We start from the raw sequence: 24,476 nt of genomic DNA, 5'->3' as shown, positions 1-24,476 counted from the left end.
GCAGGATTCAGATGAAAATCCTTAGAAGTAGCCCTCAGACTTCTTTCCTTTCCTTCCTTCCTCTGCTTTTTCTGAGTGATGCTCTTCTCTGTTAACTTAGAGGCATGAAGTAGCTGAAAGTCTTTGACTAGGGCTGGCAGCACACATGCAGACATGGCTCTCTGAATACTGCTAGTCCTGATTTTGGTTTGCCTGAGAAGCTGCTGAACTCATTTCCTATGCTGGAGGTAGTTTTTGCTATTTGCTGGGCTGGTTGTAGTGATTCAAGTGCATCCTCTGGATGTAGCTGATGCTATTCCCATTGTGTATTAATACAAGTAAGAAGAGAAATCTATCATAAAAAAAATCTGTGAACACGGTGTTAATTACATTGTTTTCTGTGTTGAAATCTTGCATTTGTAAGCCTCACCATCTGCATTGCAGCCACTGCATGTGGGAAGCATGGAATGTGTCTTATCAGACACAGAGTGTGCACAGCAAAGGACATCCAAAGGTTATGTTGTCATCATGTCAAATGGGTCTGTTTATTCTGAATGCTGTAGAAGCAGAGCTTAATCAGAGCATCAGCCATATGCAGATTTGAAATTAGATTTTACAATAACCACCTGTCTGCTGTTCTGAATCCATCAGATTCTTTGGGTTAGAGCAGTGTTTGCCTATTGAATATATTTGCTGAGAGAATGTAATCTAAAAGCCTTCATGTGACAGCATAAAAGGCACCTGAATGCATGTATATGTATGAGCGTGCAGTGGCGGCACATCTATCTTGTGGTTTTGTACTAGTCTGCTACTAAAGCACGTGAATTCATTCACCGTAACAATCAATAGCATTAGTGAAACCTCATGTAAACTTCATTCTTTTGCTCTCCTTTTTGGGTTCATGATGCTTATGTGTGCCAGCCAAAGAGCCTGTTGCCTCAGGAGGAAGAAGAGCACTGATCTGTGGACGTGCCAGGTACACCACAGCGAGCTCCGGTCTGTGAGGGAGGATGGCCGTGGCATTGGGTCTTCCTCTCTCCTTTATGTTGTCAAAGGAGTAAGTACAAAGGTGTGCGTGTTTGTATAGCGAAGTGTGACATAGTTTTTGTGACTCACAGCATTATGGCTTTAAAGAGTCAAAAAAAAAAAATCTGTCTTAAAAGTTTAAGCCTCTACTACATTGTAACATGAAAAAAAATCCATGTGCTTGCTTATTGCAAGCTGCATTAAGGCGGTGGTGAGTCAAGATGAAAAGAGCAGTGATATTCAAAGTAAAGACTGACATTTTAAACACTGGCACTTGGAAAGAGGCTGTGGAATGACAAAGAATCCAAGAGCGCAAATTGACAAACAGCTTGTACCACGGTTTAATCATATGCTCAAAACTGCCTGAAACAAAGTATTACAGTTTTTGTCTTGCTTATCTCCGCTGTGGTAGATCTTCTACAGCAGTAGCTGCTCTCCCTGGGGAAAAAGAGAATTTATGTTTTTAACTGGGAGTAAGGCCCTTCCCACCCTTCCCACGGAAGTCAATGGGAGTTTTTCATTGAATTCAGTGAGAACTTAAACGGGCCGTTAAATGAGATCAGTGGGGCGAGAGCCTTCCAAGTCCCCCAGACCCGCTCGCTGCCACAAGGAGCAGTAGTGACTCGTGTTTTTAGGCTGGCCAGCATTTGAAACTCTGCCTACTCTGTTCTGCAGAGCAGCATGCTTTTACCTCTCACCATTCTATGGTGCAACACATTGGGGTGCTGGGCAGCAGGGAGGCGCCTAGGAGCCTGCAGCTTCCAAATGCTCAGCTGGGCTGGGCTGCAAACCTCTGGCCTTGCTGCGTCTGTGCTTTGCTCGGAGCAGTGTGCTCGAGGCTGGCCAACAAAGTGCCCTTCATCTTTCATTGGTACTGCACAAACCAGGCCCCTTCTTCATCGCATGGCGAACACGTTGGGTACAAGATGGGTTTTCTTCTCCTCTCAACACATGCCTTTGCTCAGGGAAGGACAGCAGGAGGGTGCTGCATTGCAATTTCTCATGCAAGGCTTCAGTAGTTCTGGTCCCCTCCAGAGCTTGGGGCCAGGATCTGTCAGAAAATCTCCGTCTGGGAGGCTGTTTCCCATTTAAGGTATGTATTTGTGAGCTGGCAGCAGGACGGCTACGAGCCCCTGCCTGGTGGGCAGCAGTGCATCTCCCCAAGGAGCGGCACGTGGATACGGGCACTCTGCTCCAACAGCACGAGCGTTGGCTTTGTGCAGGCTTTTGCGGAAACCCGCGGGCTGGGAAGGTGCCAGCCACAGAATTTCCTCCAAGGCTGTGGGCAGGAGCCTTCATTTAGGGCGGCGTGTAGGGAAGCTGTAATTTGTGTGCTGCCAAGGCAGTGCTGAAGAGGAACAGCCCCATATCTCCACCTTTCCTGAGATTTCATTTTTGGGAGATTGACCTCAAAATGGGCCGCTTCCCTAACTGAGCTCCCTTTAAATGCTACCCAGACCCAGCCACCTGCTCGGTGGGGTTTGCCCGAGAGGTCCCACCACTGGGCTGCATCCCATGCCCCCTGTTCAGCCTGGGGGCTGACCTCTCAGCAGGTGGGCACGAAGCCAAGCAGCGATGCTCAGCAGGGACTGTGGGCACCTTCCTCCAGCTCCTCCTCACCCGGGGAGACGCGAGCGTACGTGCTATAACTCCGTGCACTTAACCTCCTGCAACAACCGCGTCCCTGTCACAGCTCAGGTGCGTTTAGGACATCTCTTACCGTCAGCTCCTCGGGGGAAAGCACAGGCGCAACAACCGCGTTACCCAGCGCGGCCTCGCCAGCTCCACACTTACATCCCTGGGCTTCTCCCGAGCGTCCCCCCGGGGGCCGAGGAGGGCTTCCCAGCCCTGAATTTCCACGCCGGGCCCTCTGGAGGTCAGTGTTTGCCCGTGCTGCGGCGGACCTGTTGCACCCGCGGGCAGCGCCGAGCCGTGCCGAGCCGTGCCGGGTGGCCGCCCGCCGGCTCCCCCCCCCTCAGAGCACGAAGCCCCCTCGCATTTTCCCGACGAGCTGGGGATGGGGGGGCCTCGGTGGCGGCTCTCCCCGCCCTGACGGCGCCCCCCAGCCCCGCGGTGCCTTCGTGGCCGCCCCCTCCCCGCCCGGGGCGGTGCCGTGCCGTGCCGTGCCGTGCCGGGGGGCGCAGCGCGGCGCAGCGGAGCCCCGCGGAAGATGGCGTACATCCAGGTGGGTGCGGAGCCAAGGTGCTGAGGGGGAGAATCCGGCCTGGAGGGGGTCTGGGAGGGGGCAAAGGGGGGGTCTCCGTGCGCTGTAGGCGCCGTCTGCGGGGCTGGGGCGCAGCGCGCTGGGTGCGCGCAACTTTGGGGGAACTTCTGGGGGCTCCGGGCAAGGAGGGCGGGGGGCTGGCAGCGAGACCCCGGCTTTTCGTGGTGCTCCGGACATCGCAGACAGCCCCGCTCTGTCCGTCCGTAGGAGCGGGGTGGCTCCGGCTGCGGGAGACCCCCCCCCCGAGGACTGGGTGCCTTGAGCCAGAGGGGGCTGCCGAAGCCCGCAGGAAACCCGGGGGGTGACGGTGACTTTGGGAGCCCCCCAGCCTGGGCATGGAGCGGTAGAGGCTGGGGAAGAAGGGGGAAAACGAGCGCCCCCGGCTGCGGCCAGCCCGAGCCCCCGGTAAGGCTGGACTGAATTGGGGCGGTTTTTGTAAAATCCGGAGCGATTTTGTCCCTCCGGCCCTGCAGTTTCCAGCCGCTTGTTTTTCAATCTCTGTGGCTCCGGAGGCTGCACCCCCAATTTAAAGATGAGCAGAGCGTTTCCAGCTGGATGAGACGTCCAGGAGCTGGAGCTCTGTTAGAGCCCCCCGCTGTCCCCCACCATCTGTGACCATTCCCCCCCCCTGCCATCCCCCTGTGGAGCAGGGGTCTTGGGGACCACCCCGGCAGCACCCCTGGGCTGGTGCTCGCGGTGGTCACCCCCTTGTCCCCAGGCTGTGGTGTTGGGGTGGTGGGGCTGGGGGGACCTTGTTGTCCCCACACTGCCGTGCTGGGTGCCACAGGAGGGGCACAACACAGCCATCACTGATGGAGACCCCATCCCAGCATCACTGGGGGATGCCACCGTGTGCCTTAACCCTGCTCTGAGTGCTGCCTTGGAGCAGATTTCCCTCCCGTGGGTGCTGCTGGGGGTGCCGGCCCCCTACTGCCTTCTGTCACATCCTTCTGCAAGCCTCTGCCCTTCCCCAGCACCCACCTCCTGCCCCGTGCCACCCAGGTGGATGCACGCAGCTGCTCCTGTTTGCTTTCCTTTCATGGGTCCCTGCCCTTATACCCTGCATGGCACTGCTGACTTGGCTGCCCGTTTGCACAGTAATGCCTAGCTCTTGTTATTTCTGCCCTCCCCTCTCCTGGTGGAGATTTCGGGGTGGTCACAGAGTCACTGTTATGTTGCCTGTGGCACTTGTGCTCTGTGGCTTGGTGACACACGCGAGCATTCACCCTTAACTGGTGGCCGGTGGTGGCCTCCAGCACGGCTGTGTGACACCAGCCTGCCTCAAGTCCCCACGGGCTGCTCAGAAATACCACCTCTTTTGCACGGTGCGTGCTACGGCGTTTGATTGCGTGGCAGGAATCCAGCAGGTTCATTTTACAGCAATTTAAATATTCTTGTTGCAGCTTCGCTAAACCGCCGCCGCTTTGGCTGCGGCACCTTGGCTGCAAGTTCGCATTAATAAGGACTGATGAGCCCTTTAAACCATTCAAGATTTCCTTAACCAGTTGGTCCGCGGGTATCTAATCGCTCTCGTCACATTGCACTGCAGCGTTTTCAGTCTCTAATTTCTGTTGCAAACGAGTTGCAGCCTTCCTGCCAGGCACTGGTTTTGGAGAAGTTTGGAAGGGAGGCTTGTGCTGGAGGGCAGCCCGTGGAAGTGATCTTGGATCTGAACTCATCTTAGGCATCCTGGCTTCTTCATAGAAGCCGTCTCTTGTCCATATTGTCCCTGAGCATAGCTTTGTACACATGGATGGGTAGGGAAGAGGAGTTTTGGTTTTGCTGCTTTTTTTTTTTAAGTGCTTCCCTTTTACAGAAGGACAGCCAGCACAATTAAAAAACTCTTAATCATTAGCAGAGAGACAGGTAGGAAAAGCATTTCAGCAGGCACATGAAATGCTGCTAAATCTCCAGTTGTAACTGAAGCAAGGTAGGTATAATGTTGCAAGGATGGCTTCGTGATTAAAACACTGGATTGCGATAATTTCTTCCTTTGCTGTAGATTTTCTCTGTGCCTTCAGGGAAGTGGTTGCAGTGCAAGTGTTCAAGCTGGAGTGCACGACGCAGGCTTTGAGCACTTGACTTCGGGTCTTCTCTCCTCCGAGTCAAGTCGGAGGCTGAGGCTGAAGAAGCCCGGCTACCTCGAGTGATGCGTGCACAACGGAGAGGCGCTCCTAGAAATGCTGCCTCTAATGAGCTGCCCTTGAAGCTCTGTTGATAAGGGCAGGATCTGGATGAAAGCCTTTTCCACCGCGGCGTGTAACTGCAACGTTTGGATGCGGTTCGCTGTCGGCTGCAATTAGAGACAGGTTATTAGGAAAAAGCAAAGTGGTCGCACATGATAGCCCTTTAGCAAGGTGGCACTGAGCAGGATTTTTGTGCTTCGGGATGGATTTGGGAGTTTCACTCCTCGGGAAGCAGAGGGAGCTTAGCGGGACAGGGCTGGAAGCAGTAGAAGCCGATGCCTGCCCAGGAGACCTTGCCTCTGCCGAATGTTGACCGTCCTGCCAGAAATAAAAGCCTGTCCCAGTCTGGGGCACACCATGGCAGAACATTTGAAGTTATTTGAGCATTGCTAACCTGTTTTTGTCTCTTTCATTTTGTTCCCCTTTGCTTCATCATGGATGTCTAAAAGGACAGTTGGAACCAATAAATGAGGTGAGTTAATCTGATGATTCACTCTCTGCTCTGTCTCCTCGCTCCATCCTGAGGGGATTGTCTCGTATTTTCTGACTCTTTACTGATGTCCTAGATATAAGTAATGCACCACATTCAGGGCTGGTAATTTTTAATTTACTTTACTTTTTGCAAGGCTCAGATTTTGTTTATGGAAAAACTGTTTTACTGAAGCTTGAAAGATGTTCCTGTGGAGTCTTCTCTGCAGACCTGCATTCCCAAGAGAAATCACATCCTTTTTGCAGTGTGATAGCGCCCTTGTACCAAGTACTTTTGGGGGATATCTGTGGAGAAACGCTCACGTGCTTCATTTCTTCAGCTTCTAATGAACTTTCCAAGTTCCCATACAATTGTAAAGTGATTCCACTCTGGATGGGGACGTGCAGTGCTCTCGCAGCTGTGTGTCCTCCAGGACCACAGAGCGATGCCCTTCACTGGCAGTGGCCCGGTGCTGCTCAGTAAGGCCTCTTACTGCAGAATGGGAGCTGCCATGGGTGGGAGATGGCCTCAGTTTGGGCTTTCTGCTCCACTTGAAGCAAGCAGAGCTTTGAAGCGGGAGGAAGGCTGCAGGGATGGTGTGGGCATGGTGCATTATCTGTCCTCCCTCTGATGGGGCATGTGACGGGTTTGTGAAAGCAGAGGAGCGCTGCTACAGGAAATGCTCCTGGTGCCACCATGGAAACCTCAGAAATGAAATACTTTTTAGGATAAGTAACTTTAAAAAAATAATCATTGTAGGTTCTTCATTAAGTTAATCGTCCTAGCAGAGGGGAGGAATGCGGACAGTATGCTTTTGCTAATCCATTTTGGCGGTGAATTTGTTGGGCTGTAATGCTGTATGCGAATGGATCATATGAATATTACATGCTGATGTATCTACAGGGATGGAATGTATTCATGTTGCTATGTTAAGCTTTTCAAATTAAATAGACTCTTGCAGAATTAAGTTGGGGCTTTCACTTACCTTCTGGTTTAAATTCCTTTTGTTATACATTTGCCTATCTATTAGTTTGTTGATGTGCGTGGTAGAACGAGCATGATTCCACTCCAGCATGTCATTACGCCATAGTGTTTTGCAAATCACCCTTTTGCCAACCTATGTAATAATACATCGCTACCAGAGGGAAAGTACCTGCCATGAACGCTTATTTTCCTGCCTTGTTATGGCATCCCTGAAGTTGGACTAGTAACTGCACAGCACTTGTCTGTTGATATAGAGGGAATAAATATAGTTCTTTATAAATAAATATGTGCTGTTGCAGAAACACAAACATAAATACAGCTGAATGTTATTTTTCAATAGCTATTGATGGGTTGTAATCTTGTACTTTCCAATGGCTTCAGGGTCTGCTCGCTAGGATCTCGGATCTCTTGCTGTGCCGGTGGACTTGTAGAAATTGTTGTCAGAAGTGTTTCGACTGTAGCTGTTGTCAAACAAATGAAGATGAAGTTGAAATCCTGGGACCTTTTCCTGCTCAGACTCCAGCCTGGCTGTAAGTTTAGATGCACAATCTCACAGCCCTAACTGAAGGGTAGGGCTGTTCAGCTGCGGTGGGAGAGTTAATACGAAATGGTGAGAGGACTTTCAGAGTTCAGAGGATGCCATACCCTAAGGAAGGGTCTCCTGCTGAGGGTGGGAGCGTAGGCTACTCAATGGTAAAAAAACAGCAGTCCCATTAGCTCAAATAATAATGGGAATCTGGAGAACACTTTCTGCTAGGTAAAACAGAAGTTAGCTTGTAAGCTAGCATAGCATGTTGAGTTGGCATCTAAAAATACTTTTCTTCCAAAGTCCTACTTTGCACATGCTCAGCCTTTGGAACACTTTAGCTTAGTTGAAATGCTGATGAGGTTGTTACAGAAAATTTTCTTGTTTTGGCATTAAGATGGTCATAACCTAGGAAGATGAAAGGAATACCTCCTACGTGTTCTAAGAGGAAATCCATCTGATGGTTCATTTAGCAAGACCTGATCTCTTACGTCACCTTAGTACTTTTCAAGATTTCCTCTTGAATCAGTAAAGAACAAGAGTGACAACTCTTGGCTTTACCTGGTGCTTTGAAGAAAGGCAGTGATGTCTTCCCCATTTTACACCCTCTCCTTGGGGAATCACAGAGGTGGCTGTGGAGGCATTAGTGAAACCAGGAAGAAAATAGAGGTCTCCTGGATTTTAGTGCTGGCTCTGTCTGCTGGGCCGGGCTGTCTTCTGTGAGGGCAGAGAACTTGATGGAGATGGCTAAACCTCACCGTGTCCAGAAACTAGGGCACAGGAGTTGCCTGTTTAGCACGTCACATGCTGCTGAGATGTTGTGCCTGGGCACTAAGGCCCTCGGTTAATTTCACCCACTCTGTAAGGTCTGGAAGGTCTGCGTGCTGTGGCTGCACGAAATAAGTTGTCTCATGTTTAAATCACAGTCTTGTCTCTATACCTTCTTGAATCATGGTAGAATAGGATGGTAATTAATACTGAAGCAATAAAAATAGAAATGTTCGAGATGTGTTAGAGTGGTTTTTAAATTTGGAGCAGCGTATTTAAGAGTCTGATACATGCCCAGAAATGGATTCACCTGCAATTAGTGGGAAATGGAAGCAAAATCAATGCTAAATAGGAAAGCATTTGGGCACAAGAGAACACAGTGATGAGGTAGCAGTATTGGACGTAGAAAGATTGCTGCAGAAACAATTACATACCTGGGAACAAGCAGCCAGGCTTGGTGTGAGAGGGTGCTTCAGAGCTGCTCTGCTGGGCTGGGGAGCAGAAGGGACACAACGGGCAGGTGGGGGGTTACTGGCCCCATGGGTTTGGGCTGTTGGCTCCTCTGTCTGCCTCCAAGGCACTGTCAGCATGGAGGCTCTGCTCCTCTTGTGGCCTGAAAACTCAGGCATGTGGTGACTTTGTGGATGAGCTGGACTTTGCCGCAGGCTGAAAACACGGTGACCTTTGGACTCACAAAATGCTGTCTCCAGCCTGTATTATTTTCCCCCGGTCCATCTGAAAGCCTCGGTGGTTAGTTTCTTACAGTGACCAAAAGCAGGAGGCAGCACACTTAGGAAAAAAAGCCCAGTTCTTCAGCCGCATCATGCTTCATGCTGCACTTACTGACGGACTTAGGAGCCCCCAGCCTGGGTCATGTCCCAGGACTGTGCCTTTAGTGTCACATCTCTCTTTCCTTTCAGCTTCAGGCAGCCTGGTACAATTAGGGCTTCTCTTTTCTGCTGTAGCAATGAGAGGAGGCAAGTTTCCAAAGCTAGTGCCTGGGAAGGGCAGGCAGGAACCAAGTAATTGTGCTTGGAGTGGAGGCAATGGATGCTGTCGTGCCTTAGGATGACTGAATCACCATCTCCTCTGCTACTACTATAAATCTTGTGATCTCTAAGCGTGGCTGTTGACACACGTTGTTGTAGGGCTCTGCTTGCTGAAGAAGGCTTCTGGCTCCTGCTCCCCAGCAGGGATGGACCCCAGGGGGCTGCCAGGAAGGATGGTGATGCTTTAAGCTTCTGGGGTGACCTTGCTGGAAAGCAGTGAGGCAGCCCCAACTGGCTGGAGTGAGGAGGTGAGAAAGGAGCTGAAGAGATGCAACTGAGAGGAAAGGGGAGAAGATAACTGTAGAGAAGCAAGAGTCTGGAAAATGAAGAGGAAGGGAGAGTAAAAGGCAAGAGACAGAAGTGATGTATTTTGTTCGCAGATCAATAGGAGGGCTGCGCTGTTTGTGCATGTGGATTTAAGGTGGAAATGATGCTGTGCAGCCTCGTCTGGCTTACAGCTCTCAAGTTGAAGGTTTTTACTTTCATTTTGTTAATCTTACACTTTTCAATCTCCTTATGTGTTTTTGGAGGTAGGAGACAATATCTGGGGTTAGATGTGTGAGCAGAGCAGGGGTTGGGAATTGGTCTCAGCATAACATGTTTAATGGGTGTGTTTTTAAAGTGCTCAGACATCCGTGTATGCTAATTGATACACACACACTTTTTTTTTTAATTTGTTTTTTAAAGAAGGCTTCTAGATTCAATGGAAACCTCTCAAATGGAAGGTGGATTGGATAACACTATTCTGCATTTAGATACATGCATTGAATTTGGGAACAAATCTATTGTATTCCCTGCTCACAGCCTGCAAGTGTTTAACAACCAGATCCAGGTTTTCTGCTGAGATCTTTCACTGTTGCCACTTCTTCATGCACCCAGGATGCAGATACATAGAGAGTGCAGTGTGTTCCTTCCCTACTTCCCCACTCAGTCCCTAGGGAAGAACTAATTTTATGGTCTTCATTTGCCTACTTAGCAAACACCTGAATGCCCATGCTTGATAGCTTGTTCTTTGTGTTTTGCCAAAGGTTTTCCCTTTGGCAGCTGTGAGACACCTGATGTCCTGGAAACTCAGGAGGGGACTCTAAAGCTGCAAGCTGAAATCTTTTCTCTTGGGAGGCTGTTGATTTTTCTCACTTCCTGAATTTTTTATAGTAGCCTCCAGTAGCAACTTAATAAATAAATAAATAAATAAAATCTTACTGAATTGAGGCTAATTGTATTGACCTGAATGCATGGTAGCTGCTGCTGCTTATTTCACGAGTGCTTGCATCCCAGTCCTGGCAAAAATGGGCTGGGAAGGAGGGTGTTTGTCAGCACTGCCTGTTATGGAGTATTCTCCCTAAAAACCCAAAGATAAATGCTGCACACTCTGTGAGATTAAATTGAAATCAGAACGCGACTCCTCTTCCCAAAGGCTCTGATTAAACAGAAACAGAGCTGCTTTAACCAGAGCCAAAGTTTATTTGAGGAAAAATTATTGTGGCTCAGTAGCAATTTCCTTACTAAAGGTCATCTGTACGTTATTAACTCACTATTACGTTTACCCATTGTAGAACATCTTTAATGCCTCTCTTCCTGATTCCCTTTTCACCCTGCCTTCTCCTCATTTTGTGCATTTGCTTCTCAAACACAAAGATGTCCAAATGCTACATATGATTTGCAGACCTGCATTTGGGCATGAAAAAGCTATTTGTGTTCCTAGTGCTGGTTGTATGTCAAACTGCATGGTTTGGATTGCCTTTAAGGGGCTGCAGGATTGTGCAAATACTGCATGCCCTCTTTAATATAGGGTTTTGTTTTGATTCCTAGATTTGATTTGACGTGATTTATTTTTTGATGTGGATGAGTTGTGTGAGTCTGGGTTGGTGAGTATTTGCATGTATGCTAGATCCTGATGGGAATTTTGTGAATTTTAATAAGAAATTCTAGTTTAAGTCTATTTTATATTCAGGGGGGCTTTTCTATGAGTTTCCAACTTCTTTTTTTTTTTTTTCCAGAACATTGTTATTGCTCTAGTTCAGTCACTGATTGCTAGAGCAAATGATTCAACATACTTCATTTATACCCAACCTGGCCATGAACATAGGATGAGTGAATCTCAGGAGCGAGGCTTAAGCAGTGTTCCCCTTGCTTTGCTCATTTCACGCTGATGCTTTCCTTGTGATCTGCTGCTATTTTTCTGAGTACTCTGTCTCATGGATTAGTTTAGCATGATGGTTTACATGTCTCATACCATTGCTTGATTTCATTTCCACCTGCAGATTTCTAGCAGTGGCTCACCTCAGAAGGTGCAGCTGGGTTACTGCTGGCTCTTGCTCTTCCAGACAAAGCTGGGAGGCCCTGGCCAGTGGTGCAAACCACCGCAGCTGTGAGAAGTTGAGATGTTTAACTGAACTGCTCTAATAGATGAAAACTAAGCTGAGATAGGAATTTTATGCAGGCTTCTTTATGATCCCAGTCTCCTACTGAGTCTTCTCAAGGATGCTACAGCTCTCACTGACATTTACTTTGTTAGTGAGATCCTGCTGACTTCCCTCTGTCCCTTTCCTCCCTCACCAAGACCACTGGGCAGTAAAATTCCTGTCTTTTGAGAGTCACCTCTGGTTTATGGAACCAGTTACTTAAAAAGATGTCAATAGATAGCTGTTAATTAATCCTACTTACTGAGTTTTGAAACCTTACTGTTGTATTGCAAAGTAATATTTTACTCAGAGAGGGATTCAGGTGTCTGAGCATCATGGTGGCTCCCATGCTAGTTATTTCCTGGTGATGGCCATGCTTCCAAAGGGTGGCTCTGGATTTACAGCAATAAGCTCATGTTATGAGGGCTTTTTTTTTTTTTTCCCCCCCTCAAAGCTGAATTTACTATTGCTGATTGAGGTCCAAGTCACACGTGCCTCTGTAGCCTGTGTCACACGCTCGTGCTGATGCTCTTGTTTGAAAGGCAAGCAGAAAGATAAAGCATCTCCCTTTCACATAGACATGAAGTCAGTTGCTCAGCCTTTTGCTTGCCAAATAGATATGAAGGAGATACCCTGCGGCACCCAGGGATGTGCACACAAGATTAGACACAGAATATCTGAATACATTTTTATTCTGTATATTGTCCTTTTACTGGGCTGAATCACCTAAAGGTCTCTCGTTATAACAGGATAAGCAGCCAAAATGAGGACAAAGATGGAGACTCTGATAATACAATCAGTGAACTGCCTCCCACTCTTCAGGATGTTTCCCCTGACAGAAGGCGGTCGTCTTCAGATGCATCACGGTCCACTTACAGCCTCACCAGGCGGATTTCAAGTAAGGTCGTCCTTCCAACATTAATGTAATTCTTGTGGGGAAAAAAAATAAAAATCAGAGTGTATTGCCTGCTCTTTCATCTCTTAGACAGGGAATCAAGCAGAGTTGAAGGTACATTGATAAAAATCTCATCAAGCTCTATAGGAGCACAATGGAAGGGGTCAGCCCTGTTTTTTTTGCTGAAGCATGTGCATGGTGAAAATAGACAAGGTGAAAAAATTGTAGTTGAGGTTGCACTGCAGCATAACTAAGGGTACTGTTAATTGTTTGCAAATGTAATGGTGAAAAGTCCCACTTAGCAATGTTTGCTGTGTGAGGCATTGCATAGATGCAGAATAGCTGAACTCAAAGAGCCACAATGTGACTTGGGTCTGTAATGAACTGAGTTTCTAATAATCATTTTTGTGCATTTTTCTCATTTAGGTTTAGAGTCGAGGAGGCCAAGTTCTCCATTAATTGACATTAAACCTATTGAGTTTGGAATAATAGGAGCCAAGAAAGAAATAGTTCAGCCAACTATCCTGCGGAAAACCTATAGCCCAGATGACTATTTTAGAAAATTTGAACCAAGACTGTACTCTCTTGACTCGAATAGCGATGATATGGACTCCTTGACAGATGAGGAAATCTTATCAAAGTACCAGCTGGGCATGCTGCACTTCAGCACTCAGTATGACCTGTTGCATAATTACCTAATAGTGCGAGTCATTGAGGCTAAGGACCTGCCTCCCCCGATTTCGTATGATGGCTCCAGGCAAGATATGGCTCACTCCAACCCCTACGTGAAGATCTGCCTGCTTCCAGACCAGAAGAACTCCAAGCAGACCGGAGTTAAGCGCAAAACTCAGAACCCAGTGTTTGAAGAGAGGTACACATTTGAAATCCCATTTTTAGAAGCCCAGAGAAGAACTCTGCTTTTAACCGTAGTGGATTTTGACAAATTCTCACGCCACTGTGTTATTGGCAAAGTGTCAATGCCCTTGAGTGATGTAGACCTTGTGAAAGGCGGTCACTGGTGGAAAGCCCTTGTTCCTAGTTCTCAGGTAACAGAATTTATCAGATTATTGCCACGTTTTTTCTCACTTTTTTTTTTTTTTGTGTGTGTGTATATATAGTTCCTTTGCTTGTTGGCAGTTGATACTATTTCTGATTAGTCATCATCATCTTGTTAATACAGCATCTGCTGGGTTGAAATAACGTTGGGCCTGTAACTGCCCTTGTAGCTGTTTTGCAGTGAGGTAGAGGAGCTGCCTTCTTTCATATTCAGGGGAGGTGGAATGACAGAAGATCTATGTCAGCTCTAATGAGAACAAATCAAAACTGCTTTGGAAATCTTCATCTTGTGGAAGATCTTTCTTGTCGCTGCAGTGACCTGCATCTCTTCCCAGACGCTGCAGTGACACTGTCTCAGCTGGGTCACTCCTGTGGTTGTACACATGGAGAACCACTGGCACCAGTTCAGTAATGATCTGATGCAAAGAAGGTATATGGAAGACAAATCTATCCCAGAGCAAAAAATTGCAAGATAATTTTATTTGTGTTGTGTCCCTGAAGGAAATTAAACTTGCCGCAGATTATATCTGATGTACATGGCCTGCTGCATGCTTGCAGGTTTGGGTCTGCAGTTTGGTCTGGGTGGGATGGGAGAAGGGTGCAGAGGGTCCTCTCAAGAGAGGGCACTGGGCAGTGCCACCTCCTCTGCAGCAAGGGAAGGAGCTCTGAGGTCTGAGCTTTGCAACCAGGACCTGCCCTTAGCTACCAGATTTGCTTTTAGCACCATCACCTGCAGTGACCAGGTAAAAAGCTAAGCCAAGAGCTAGGCATGGGTGTCCTACCTGTTTGTGCTGAGGATGGGAGTATTGCTGAAGGTTGGTCTAACACGGTTGCCCCTGTCTGTGTGTCACCAGCTGTGGGAGTGCATTTTCTAGGCCTTAGAGCCTTTGCTGAATCAAAAACCCCATGTGAACACGGACAATTCACAGGTCCTTTGATTTTTGTGTGTCCACAAAAGGGTGTCGTAGCCACAAGTGTTGGATGAGATGAAGAAATTATTGACCTTGCCTCTGGTTTATAGTGGGTCTGAGAGGATGATTTGGAGTGGGAACTTGTCATCGGGTGCTGGTGGGAAGAAAAGCCAGCCAGGCAGTGCTTGTGTGCAATCAGTGAGGTCTCTGCCCAGCTCTGGGTGCACAGCAACTGGAGAGAGCTTTGTGCTTCCTCAGAGCTCTGGGAGAAGAAAAGCAAGACCTTGATAACTAGAGGAGAGCTGGCTGGATTTGCTGGAGTAGAAACAGTAGCATTATGAGATTAGCCAGGACGTTTTTTCATGCAAAAAGGAAAACTCTGAAAATTGAGTGCCAGTGAAAACTGTGGGCTCCCTGGTGTCTGTGCTGGGGTCTGCTTTGCATGATGGTTGGAGGGGCAGGGGCAAACGTGCATAAGGAAAATAAACAAGAACAGATATTCTTGGGTTCCCCTCACCACCTTTTTTCCCAAATGTTTATTCATGAATACACATGATTATTTTTTTCTTTTTGGTATTGGTGGTTCATCATGGGCTCAGCATTGATATATCTGAGGACAGAGGTCTCTTTGCATTCCTCTTATCCTCTCGTGACTCATACCATGCAGCCTTGCTTTTTTTTTTTTTCTTTGCCTTTGCATGACAAACACGTCTGTGCATTCTGCATCTCTTTATTAGTAACCTGGAGTCACCGCACAGCTAATGCCTACCTTGGTTCGCCAAGACCATCTCAGCCTTCACGTGCCTGGCCTGGAGCCAGCCCTTCCTCCGGCCTCTCCAAAGTTTCACTGAAAAGCTGCTGCTGCTTTCAGCAGTACTGGCTGCTCCAGCAGGATTTCAGCTAAATTATTTATGCAGGAATTGGCATTTTGATTTTTATAAAATTAACGAGAAAAAGAAAACTCCCTGTGAATGGGCAGGCTTAACCTTACAAGACTTTTTCCATAAGATAGCAAGCAGATCAAGTCAAATCTTAATTTAACCAAAAAATCCTTTGCATCTCAGTCAGATAAGTGCCTTGTTTTGTGGCTTTAGTTAAGTGTCTTCTCATATTTCCTTGTTCTTTCTGGCTGGGCACTAGCTAACTGGCAGACTGCAAAGAGAATAGCAGTGCTTGTACCAGGACATCCAGCGAGGATGTTTTGTATCATTTTTCCATGTTTTCTCACTGATAAGGTTTTAAAGCTCATTGACTAAGGTTCATTTTCTGCTTGTGCAGATTAAAGATAAAAGCATTGATCAAAGGGTTAAAATAAATCTTGGAAGCAGTAAAACAATAAAGCTTATTACTTTGAAAATCTGCATTTTAATGCCTTTCAATAGCAGTAATGCTTAGGCTAGAAATTTGTAATTTTTGTTTGCCAATTGAAAGATTCTGCCTTTGATATGATAGATTTGACATGCTGACTTTTTTTCTTTTTAATACTTCTCTTTGTTTTGCTTGGTTGGTTGTGGAGCAGCCTTTATTCACTTCATGTTGGTTGAACCTGGGGCTGCCCAAGTGCATTCTGTCTAGTGAGATCAGGATAGACTGGGACAGAACAACCCACCAGTGCTGGTACTTTATTTTCCAGAAGTTATCATGGGCTTCCTGAGAGCCAGACAGAGCTGCCGTGGTGCTGCCCTGATGATTAGGTGATGAAAACTTTCCAGGCTGGGCTGGCTTGCCTGGGGCTGCAAGGCTGAGCAGCAGCTGGCAGCAGCTCCGCCACCAGTGATGGAGCCCGCATGGAAGAAAGCTCTGCAACAGGTGCTTGTAAAACCAGCCACAGAGGGAGAGAAAGATAGACTGGCGTAGATAAGAAATGTAAAGATGGAAGACAGAAAATATGTGGTGGTTTTTCTTTTTTTCTAGCTGGCATTTATAGACTGAAGCGTGGTGAGATGGAGGGAAGTGAATCAAGGCGGCAGGAGCTGAGGAGAAGGGTTTTGATTCATCCTGGTGGGGCGGGACAGGACAGGGTTTGCAGAAGAGCAGGGAAAGCATCCTAAATGGGCTCAGCTAAGATAACCATCTGCTTTGCTACCTGGAAACCATTGCCAAGGTACGTGCTGATAGGACAGGTGCTGAGCCCTGGTCCCACCCTCACTGTGAGCCCCATCAAGCCCAGAGGTGGGGCTGTACCTCAGCACAGGACCATGAATGGGTGCCAGCAGTGCACTGAGGCATGGTCCTGCTCCTGCAGCAGTAACTCCACAGTAACACTGGGGTTGTACTGGGATAAGCTCCTGCAAGCTGTGCGTTGGGGGTGTGCAGCTCCCGGGTGGGCACAGGCATGGTGTGTTTGGTGCCAGAACATCTCCGTTACCCCCTCACAGAGCTGCTTGTTAACAGACAGCCTGAAAGTTACCTTGGGTCTAGCCAGTCGGATGAACCAGGCTGCTCATTGTACCAGGATGCATACAGTTGTTATACCAGGAGCCTGTTGAGTCAGCAGAGAAGCTGAATATGGGCGATCAGTCCTCTGGAGGAACCAGGGCAAGGAGATAACACAATGCTAAACATCAGGTGAAAGACTGTGCCTGTACAGAAGCACGTTTTTTTGTTTGGAAAGTGTGTACAGAATTTGGTGGGATTGTGTTCAAAGCGGAGGCACAGGTGAGCTGCTGCCCAGTATATGATCAAGGCCAACAAATATGCAGAAGGTCTGACTCCTTGTAGGAAATGTCAGTGCAGGTACTGCCAAATTCGTTATCCCTAGTAGTTCTGGATGACTTTTTTTTTTCCTTCTCTAGGATAATTAGAGTGTTTCTAAAGTGCAGTAGCTGCTCATGGAGGAGCACTGAGTCCAGTCCCCATAGGAACGCTCTGCGCTCCTTAAATATCCCCTTAAATGTGTGTGGCTTTGCTTAATTACCATGAATGAAGTTGGCAGCCCTTGCCGTGGCTGTGCTCAGATTCACACATTTCTCTGTTAAGATTAATTCCAAAACACATGTTCAGGACCCCAAGTTTTATTGACATATGATTCATTTCTCTTTTGGCAGATTTGAGTAGGCAGGAATAAACGTTTTAGACCAGCAGTAATGAGAGCTTGGAGATCATTCTGCAAAAGAAAAAAACTTGCGTGGTCGTAGTTGGGGAAAATAGCACAAAGATTCCTTCTCCCCTCAAATTAAGCCATTTCTATAATAGAGGGGATAAGTATTGGACTTGCTTTTTTAACTTCATACTATGAGAGCAGTAGAGTGACAGTCTTTTAAGGAGCTGTCATCTTTGTCCATTCAAAACAGCATGTGCTGCACAAATAGCTCTCCTGTGGCAGGGCTCTACAGTTTTTGATTCCCATCTCAGGGATAAGCCTACGGCAGGCATTGTACTGTTGTTCTTACCATGCCTTGCCTGGGAAGGAAAAGCAAGAAGGGAATTTGAAATTCAGGTAATGATTCACTTTGGGGCAGTTCTTTTGCACATTACCTTGAATTGTGGCGTGCAGGCAGGTGGCCCTGGCACGCTGCTTGGAGCCCTGCAGTTGTGCCTGCACTGGGTTTGTTCCTGGCACCAACACTCCTGGGCTTGTCCACTGCAGTCTGAGAAGGAGCCATCCTTGGGAACATGTTATGATTTGTGCTTGGTAGCACGGGGTATTATTAAAAAAACCTGCCAGCACACATCTCTCATACAGGCATAGGACAAATTGAAAGGTGTCCGGAGACTTTGTTTAGAGAGCCTTGGCACAGCATTTGGTTCAGCCTCGTGTGTGTTGGTGTGGAAGGGGGCTCCATCCTGGTAAAACAGAGTTGGAGGAAATCAAATATGGAAGTGAGCATTGTCAGGGCTTTTTCCGTTTTTCGTTGTATCTTTTCTGTAGTTTTTTTTCCTGGGAAAAAAAATCGAGCTGTGTTTTTTGGCTGGTTGGTTTCCTCCCTTTTTTCAGTCTTTAAAGCTCCAGCACTGGGAAGTTTTTCTTTCTGAACATTTTCTCTTTTTGCCCTTATCTGTCTCTTCTGCTTCCAGCTGTCACCTCAGCCACCTCCTCCCTTCACCCGTGTGTCGTTCACTCCTTGCCCTTTCTGCAGAGGACTGCGATACTGCAGGAATTATTTTGTTGAGGAGGAGCCCAGAGGAGGTGCTGGTGCTCTCTGGAGGAAGCCTTCCATCTCGTGCCTGGAGGCTTTTTCATGAGAGAGGCAAATCAGAGATACCTCCTCTTGCAGTTGCTGGTGGGAACAAGTGGCAGGTGGCCGTTCTGCTCCTGTTTCAGGTTCCCAGATGGATCCTTGCTTTGTGGCTGAAACGTCAGGGCTGTTTGACTCGTACAGCCTAGGGACCCGGATCAGAAACAGTCCTTCCTCCAGGTACTCGTCCCTGCCCCGTGGCAGTTCCCCTCGCACTGCCTCCCCATGTGAGGTGAAAATGAGAAGCTGCTTCTCCTCGCTGGTGTCATTATAGAGGATGTTGGTGGGTCTGGCAAAGAGGCAGAGCTGGGGGAACTGCTCCAGCCACAGCATCGCTGCAGGTGCCATGCAGAGAGCAAAAGCCTGCTAACCTCCCTTACCCCAAGGTGTGTGTTTGTAGAAGCAGGACTTGTGCCACGGCTCCTGTGAACACGCTGTTTGTCAGCTGCTTTTGTCCTGTTGCCAGAAAACTCAAAAATATCAGAGAACCTCGAGATGGGCAGTATCTCTTGGGAGGGTGGGTGGGAATAAATGGTTTCCTTGTGGCCATGTGAATTTGCAAAGACTTTAGAAAGGATTTTGTGACTCTCTTCATCATGTATCTACTCAGCCTCTGTTACATAGGTAATGTTCTTCTCCATTGAGGTGTGTGTGTGTGTATCTATCTATCTATCTATATGTGTATATATGTGTGTGTATGTATTTCAGGTTCTGGTCCTTAATAGCCCAGCCTTCCAGAAATGATCGCTGTGTGTCACGGGATGCTGTAGAGAGCCTGTTAGAGCAAACTGTTCTAAGCCATCAGTTTTCTGCTGTGCCTGGAGGTATCATCACAGATAACCTTGAGGAGGAAAATCAATCTGAAACTTCATTAGGAGCGTTGCATAGATGTCTGTGCTGATGTAATGTGCTCTGGTTCCCGTCGGGAACTGAGGAGAGTTTTTAGCTGCAGGATTTTGCTGGTGTTGTAGCAGTACGAAACGAACAGCTCAGGGGGGCTGCGAGTAAGGAATTGCCCAGATCCAAACAAGATGTGCAAGTGGCATTAATTAAAAACTCTCTTTCCCTTGGGACAGCTTTGTTGTGTTTCAGAGAGGACAGAAGAGGAAAAAAAATATATCCTTTGTGTGTTTGGTTCATCCCAAGTAGTAAGGGCAGAAGGTTCTGGATCAAGGCGAGCCCAAGGCTGGCTGTGAAATAGGCTGTGGAGGGGAACAGCCAGGAGTGAAATGTAAATGAGAGCATCAGGAGAGTCTCAGACATCTAGGCTTGTGTCACTTAGGCACCTAATCAAACAGGAAATTGCTTTCCCAGGGTCATCTGGGATCTCGGCACAAATCAGCACGTCATCAGCATAATAATGGTAACTCAACCATGCCTTTGCGCAGCCGTGCCTGAGGGGCACCTCTGCACATTGTGTTCTGTGAACATCTTGTGTTCACATAGGCAAAGCCAGCAGCGTTTCAGTTTTCCGATGCAAAGATGGAGGGAAAGGAAAATTCAGAAGCTTCCGTCCCCTGCCATGACCAATGTGCCGGTGACACGTCTTGTGCTTAAGCTCGCATCCTTCTCTTCTGTGCTCAGCCAAAACACGGGGGTGAGATTTGGGGAGGCTTTGGTGTGCCACAGAACAACAGCTGTGCTGCTGTGCCTGGAGTCTCTCTGGGAAGACATGTCTTGATGTTGTTCTTGCTGATAAAAATACATATAAACAGCATGGTGGCCACAGGGGGCTGTGGTTACGGCAGCGCAGTGTGGATGCCCAAGCTCAGCAGGTCCGTGTGCTGGAGGAGCACCCTGGCCAGCCCTGCGGGCCCCACCAGCCACATGGGACCTCTGCATCCATCCCTGAGCTGGGTCTCCTGTCTGTCCCGTAATGAGAAGGGTCTTTTTTGTCCACCGTATGGTGAACTCCAGAAGCTCCCCAGTTGTGTCTGTTCTGCCTGCTGAGCACCGAGTCCATTAACAGCTCCTCTGCCTACATCCCCATTTCCCTGTCCGACACAGAGCGTGCCATCAATGTGCGTTATTAGTGAGGCTGTCACGTCAGCAAGGGCACACCTGCTGTGGGCTTGCTGGGGAAAGAGCAGGGAGCAAAAACCTGAGGAGGTGCACGTTGGGTCTGGGGCTTCTTGGAGCACCCAGTTGGGTCCTTGCCTGTTGCTTTTTGACGACTGCAAACAACAAGTGGCCAAACAGCAGGGGAAGGCTGTTGAGCGTGGTTGGGCATCATGGGGTGGAGGTGCTCGTCTGATGTTCTGGGGAGAAACGCATGGTAGCTACCATCCATGGATGTTTTCCTGAGTGCTTGGTGTCCCCTTGGCCACTGTGGCAGGATTTGAGATGTGTTTCCTAGATCATTGCAGCTAAAGTAGAAATAATGTGTTTATAGGATCAGAGGCAGTTCACTGCTCGAGTTAAGTGCTTTTATAGGCCTGAGTCACTCATACTGTAAGCTATTCGGGGAGCTGGGTTTCCTTCTGAAAGCACCTTTTGTTATCACTGGGAACACTTTTGTTGTTCCGCCTTGCCATGGGGCTGCTTTGTTTTTGAGCACACTCATCCTGCCATGGTCTTTCTGGGCTGGCTTGTACCTTACCTCCCCTAAGATAATTAGCAAAATCTGGACACACTTGAAAAGCAGCAAGAGACAGAAGGCTCTACTGGGATTTGGGAATTTAAGCCTGAGCTGAGACTCATTAAAGCCAGTTATAGTTTTGTGACTTTGGTGGATCATGCTTACAAAATAAAGCATTTTATATCTCTCCTCACTCAAATTTATGCCCAAACAGTCAAAAAGGTTCTTGTGGAGCTGCTGATATCCCTGGTAGGTTGGGTCCTGCTGAAAATCAGGGATTTAGCTTTACCTTTCCCCAGCAAGGTCTCATGTTGGGCAGCACTATGGTGCTTACATTGCAGGAGCTCTTTGAACAAACTTGGCGTGGCTGCAGGGAAACCCAGCCTGATTTTTGTGGGCGTGAAAAATGGAGCAATTTTGCTCCCATTGGCGCAGACCCTCGGGCGAGACCTGTGTGTCCCTGCTGAGCCTCCCCTCGCCTCCCAGGGAGACCCCTTCCTGCAGCCTCTCCTTTGGCCGAGCAGCTTCTTACTTCCTGCACGTCTTGGTTAAGGTCCACAGGTTCCCCCATGGATGGGTCTGGAAGTAATTACCCCAAATTTTACTGTGGATTTCCAGCACTCTAAGTTTGAGGTGATCTGAAAAGTCCTACCTTCCTGCCCAGTGTCAGCCTGCCTCCTGGCTGTGTCAGGAGTTTGATATTTACAGGCTAAACTGTTTGACTGTCTCTTCCCAGCTGGTAATAGCATCACTAATTAGTTTCCTAATTTGTGCTGTCTAAATGTACCTGAATTTCTAGGAATTAAAGTCTGCATGGAGCCCAGCACAGCAGTGAATGCGAGCAGAAAACAAGCCTGGATGCATTAAAAACATTGTTGGTGTTATAAAAAAATGAGGTGAGGTTGAGGGATACCTCAGGTGGGTCCTGTTTGTGTGCTGTGGGTGCTGAGTGTTCTGTTACCATGCTCGTAATAGATTTTACAAGCCAGGTGTGAACTTTGAGATTAGCCCTTGTGGTTTGTTATCCAGGAGGGGGAAGGAGATGTCATCCCGAGTGACAGCATCGGGGCGGCTTTGTTCTGGCTGTGGGCTCCTGGCCAGGTCTGCTACCATGGTCCTGCTTGGGGGACCATTCTCAGTGATAAATGTGTCAGAGATTTTGGGGGAAAGTCAAAGCAAAGATGATAGAATTGGTCATTTAAATTACCTTGCATGTGATGCTCTCCTAGATCCTTACTTTGTGCTATGGTTGGGCACAACGTTTTGTTTTGGGGTGGCTTGACCTTGCAAGAATTGTGAGTACTGCGAATGTGTTGGGTCAGGTGTTGGGAAATGTCTTACTCATTGAAATAATTGAAAATACCGTATTTTGAAGAGAACTGTGATGTGGGGCTTCATGAAGGCTGATGGAAGCAAGTTGCCTTCCAGGAAAAGCAAAAATACTGCAATACTGCAGCAGCAGCAGAAAGGCTTGCAGCACATGGTGAAGAGGAGTCCGTGTGCTGTGTAATCACATCCTGCCACGTAATATGACCCAAGAGTTGCTGTGACAAAAAGGGTTAGGGTTAAGAAATCAGATGCTTTCCATAGCATGGGAGAGAGACTGTAGCAAGGGTGCAGAGGTGCCATCGGGATGGCCAGTTTGGGGTTGATGCTGCTGGCGTGGCTCTGGGGCAGTCAAGTGTGCGAGTAGGGCACGTGGTTTTGGCTTAGGATCAGGCAGCCTATTGCCATATTTTCCTTAGAAGGCAAATAAATAAATAAAAATAGATTGTATTGTATTGCATGGAGGTGCAGGGCTTCCTCAGCCTGCCACCTGCTCCTGCATGCTGAGCGCGTCCTGCGGCTTTGCGGGGAGTAGTCAACGGGAACAGAGGAGACAAAATGCCTGGGGGAGAACTTTTAATGTGATTACCTGACGTCAGATTTAGCACTGGGCTTGTAGGGCGAGGAGCCGAATGGCCGGCGGGCAGCAGGAGCTGCTGGTGTGCTGCCCTCCTGCCAGGCAGCGGGTGCAGCCCCGTGCCACGCCGAGGACCTGGGGGCCTGGAGGGAATTTGGGTGTGCTCGTGTTCGCAGCTCTGCCTGGCATGGGCACCGGGTGTGCTGACCTGTCCGCTGATGAATTTGGTTCTTGGCGCCAGCTCAGGTTGTGGCTGTGTCTCAGAGCTTTTTTTTTCTTTATTGCCTACCCAGTCACTTTGTGATTTCTGTAATCTAATATTTGGGGCACCGTTAAAGATATTTAAGCCTTTCGCTATGACTGCAGTACCGCAGCAGCTCCTCTTCTCCTGTGAGTGGGCAGTGGCCGTCATGTCTAGGCTGGGCTTTGACCTGTGCTGCCACTGGGGATGCAGAGCTAGCTTTGGGCTCCTGCATGGACCTGGGATGAGTTTGAAGGAGCGGTGCCCTGCTGGGGCAGGTGGGTGTGCTCTGCACCTCCAGCATTGCTTCCTTGTGCTTATTTTGCACCCGAGAACAGCAGCATCTCTGAGCCAGGGCGTGCTAAGGGGAAGAGGTTGTTCTGTGCTGCCATGTCTGAGGAGCAGTGCTTTCAGTTCTCCAGATTTATTTATTTATTTATTTGCCCCAGGGATGCGTTACCCATCTCCTGCCTGAGCCATACCTGAAGCTCCCAGGTGGCTGGTGGTGGTCCATGGGGGCTGGGGAGGGGGGAGAAGACCTTCTCCAATGGGGTCCGTGTTGTATGCATTAATCAGGAGGTGAGGCTGATGAGAACCCCCTGGAGCTACTCAAAGTGGAGGGGGGTAGAAACTACTGACCCTGTATTCCTTCTTCCTTATGGGTCCTCTTTGCAGTGTCTTCTGAAAAGCTGATGAGTGGTCAGAGGATAAAGGAACAGACCTTCATCTGGGGATAGTGTCGTTTCTTGTTTCTGCTCAGCACAAGATACCACCAGATGGTTCTTGGTTGCGGCTTAGAGTGTGACTAAAATTTGTTTTTCAGGCACTCAGGCAAATGGGTTTTATTTAATTTATCTTCCTGCTCTTTCCTTCCCCTCAGAGCTTTGTTCTGAATTTCCACATTGCCTTTTCCCTGTAGAATGAAGTCGAGCTGGGGGAGCTGCTGTTGTCACTAAACTACCTACCCAGCGCAGGAAGACTGAACGTGGACATCATTAGAGCAAAACAGCTTCTTCAGACAGACATGAGCCAAGGTTCAGGTAAAGGGCAGGGTATTTCTCACATTACTCATGCACAGCTTCTGTGTGCTTCTAAAGC

At 48.2% G+C, this 24,476-nt stretch overlaps 1 protein-coding gene across 5 annotated transcripts in view; it reads left to right on the top strand.

Annotated features, from left to right (window-relative positions):
* The first annotated feature begins 2,496 nt into the window (after nt 1–2,496).
* SYT17 (synaptotagmin 17) overlaps nt 2,497–24,476 on the top strand; it is a 45,657-nt gene continuing 23,677 nt past the window's right edge. The window contains exons 1-6 of one of the 5 annotated variants that reach the window (XM_027468960.3): nt 2,497–3,190; nt 5,865–5,887; nt 7,250–7,398; nt 12,366–12,514; nt 12,938–13,557; nt 24,298–24,418. In XM_027468960.3, the coding sequence (XP_027324761.3) occupies nt 2,581–3,190; nt 5,865–5,887; nt 7,250–7,398; nt 12,366–12,514; nt 12,938–13,557; nt 24,298–24,418 (1,672 nt within the window). In that variant the 5' untranslated portion in view covers nt 2,497–2,580. The remainder of the gene's footprint in view (nt 3,191–5,864; nt 5,888–7,249; nt 7,399–12,365; nt 12,515–12,937; nt 13,558–24,297; nt 24,419–24,476) is intronic. The other 4 variants (XM_027468961.3, XM_072024142.1, XM_038186924.2 and 1 more) reach the window with 4 other exon arrangements.

The sequence above is a fragment of the Anas platyrhynchos genome, chromosome 15, assembly GCF_047663525.1.
Source record: "Anas platyrhynchos isolate ZD024472 breed Pekin duck chromosome 15, IASCAAS_PekinDuck_T2T, whole genome shotgun sequence".
NCBI lineage: Eukaryota > Metazoa > Chordata > Aves > Anseriformes > Anatidae > Anas > Anas platyrhynchos.
This window is presented reverse-complemented; position numbering and strand designations above follow the sequence as displayed.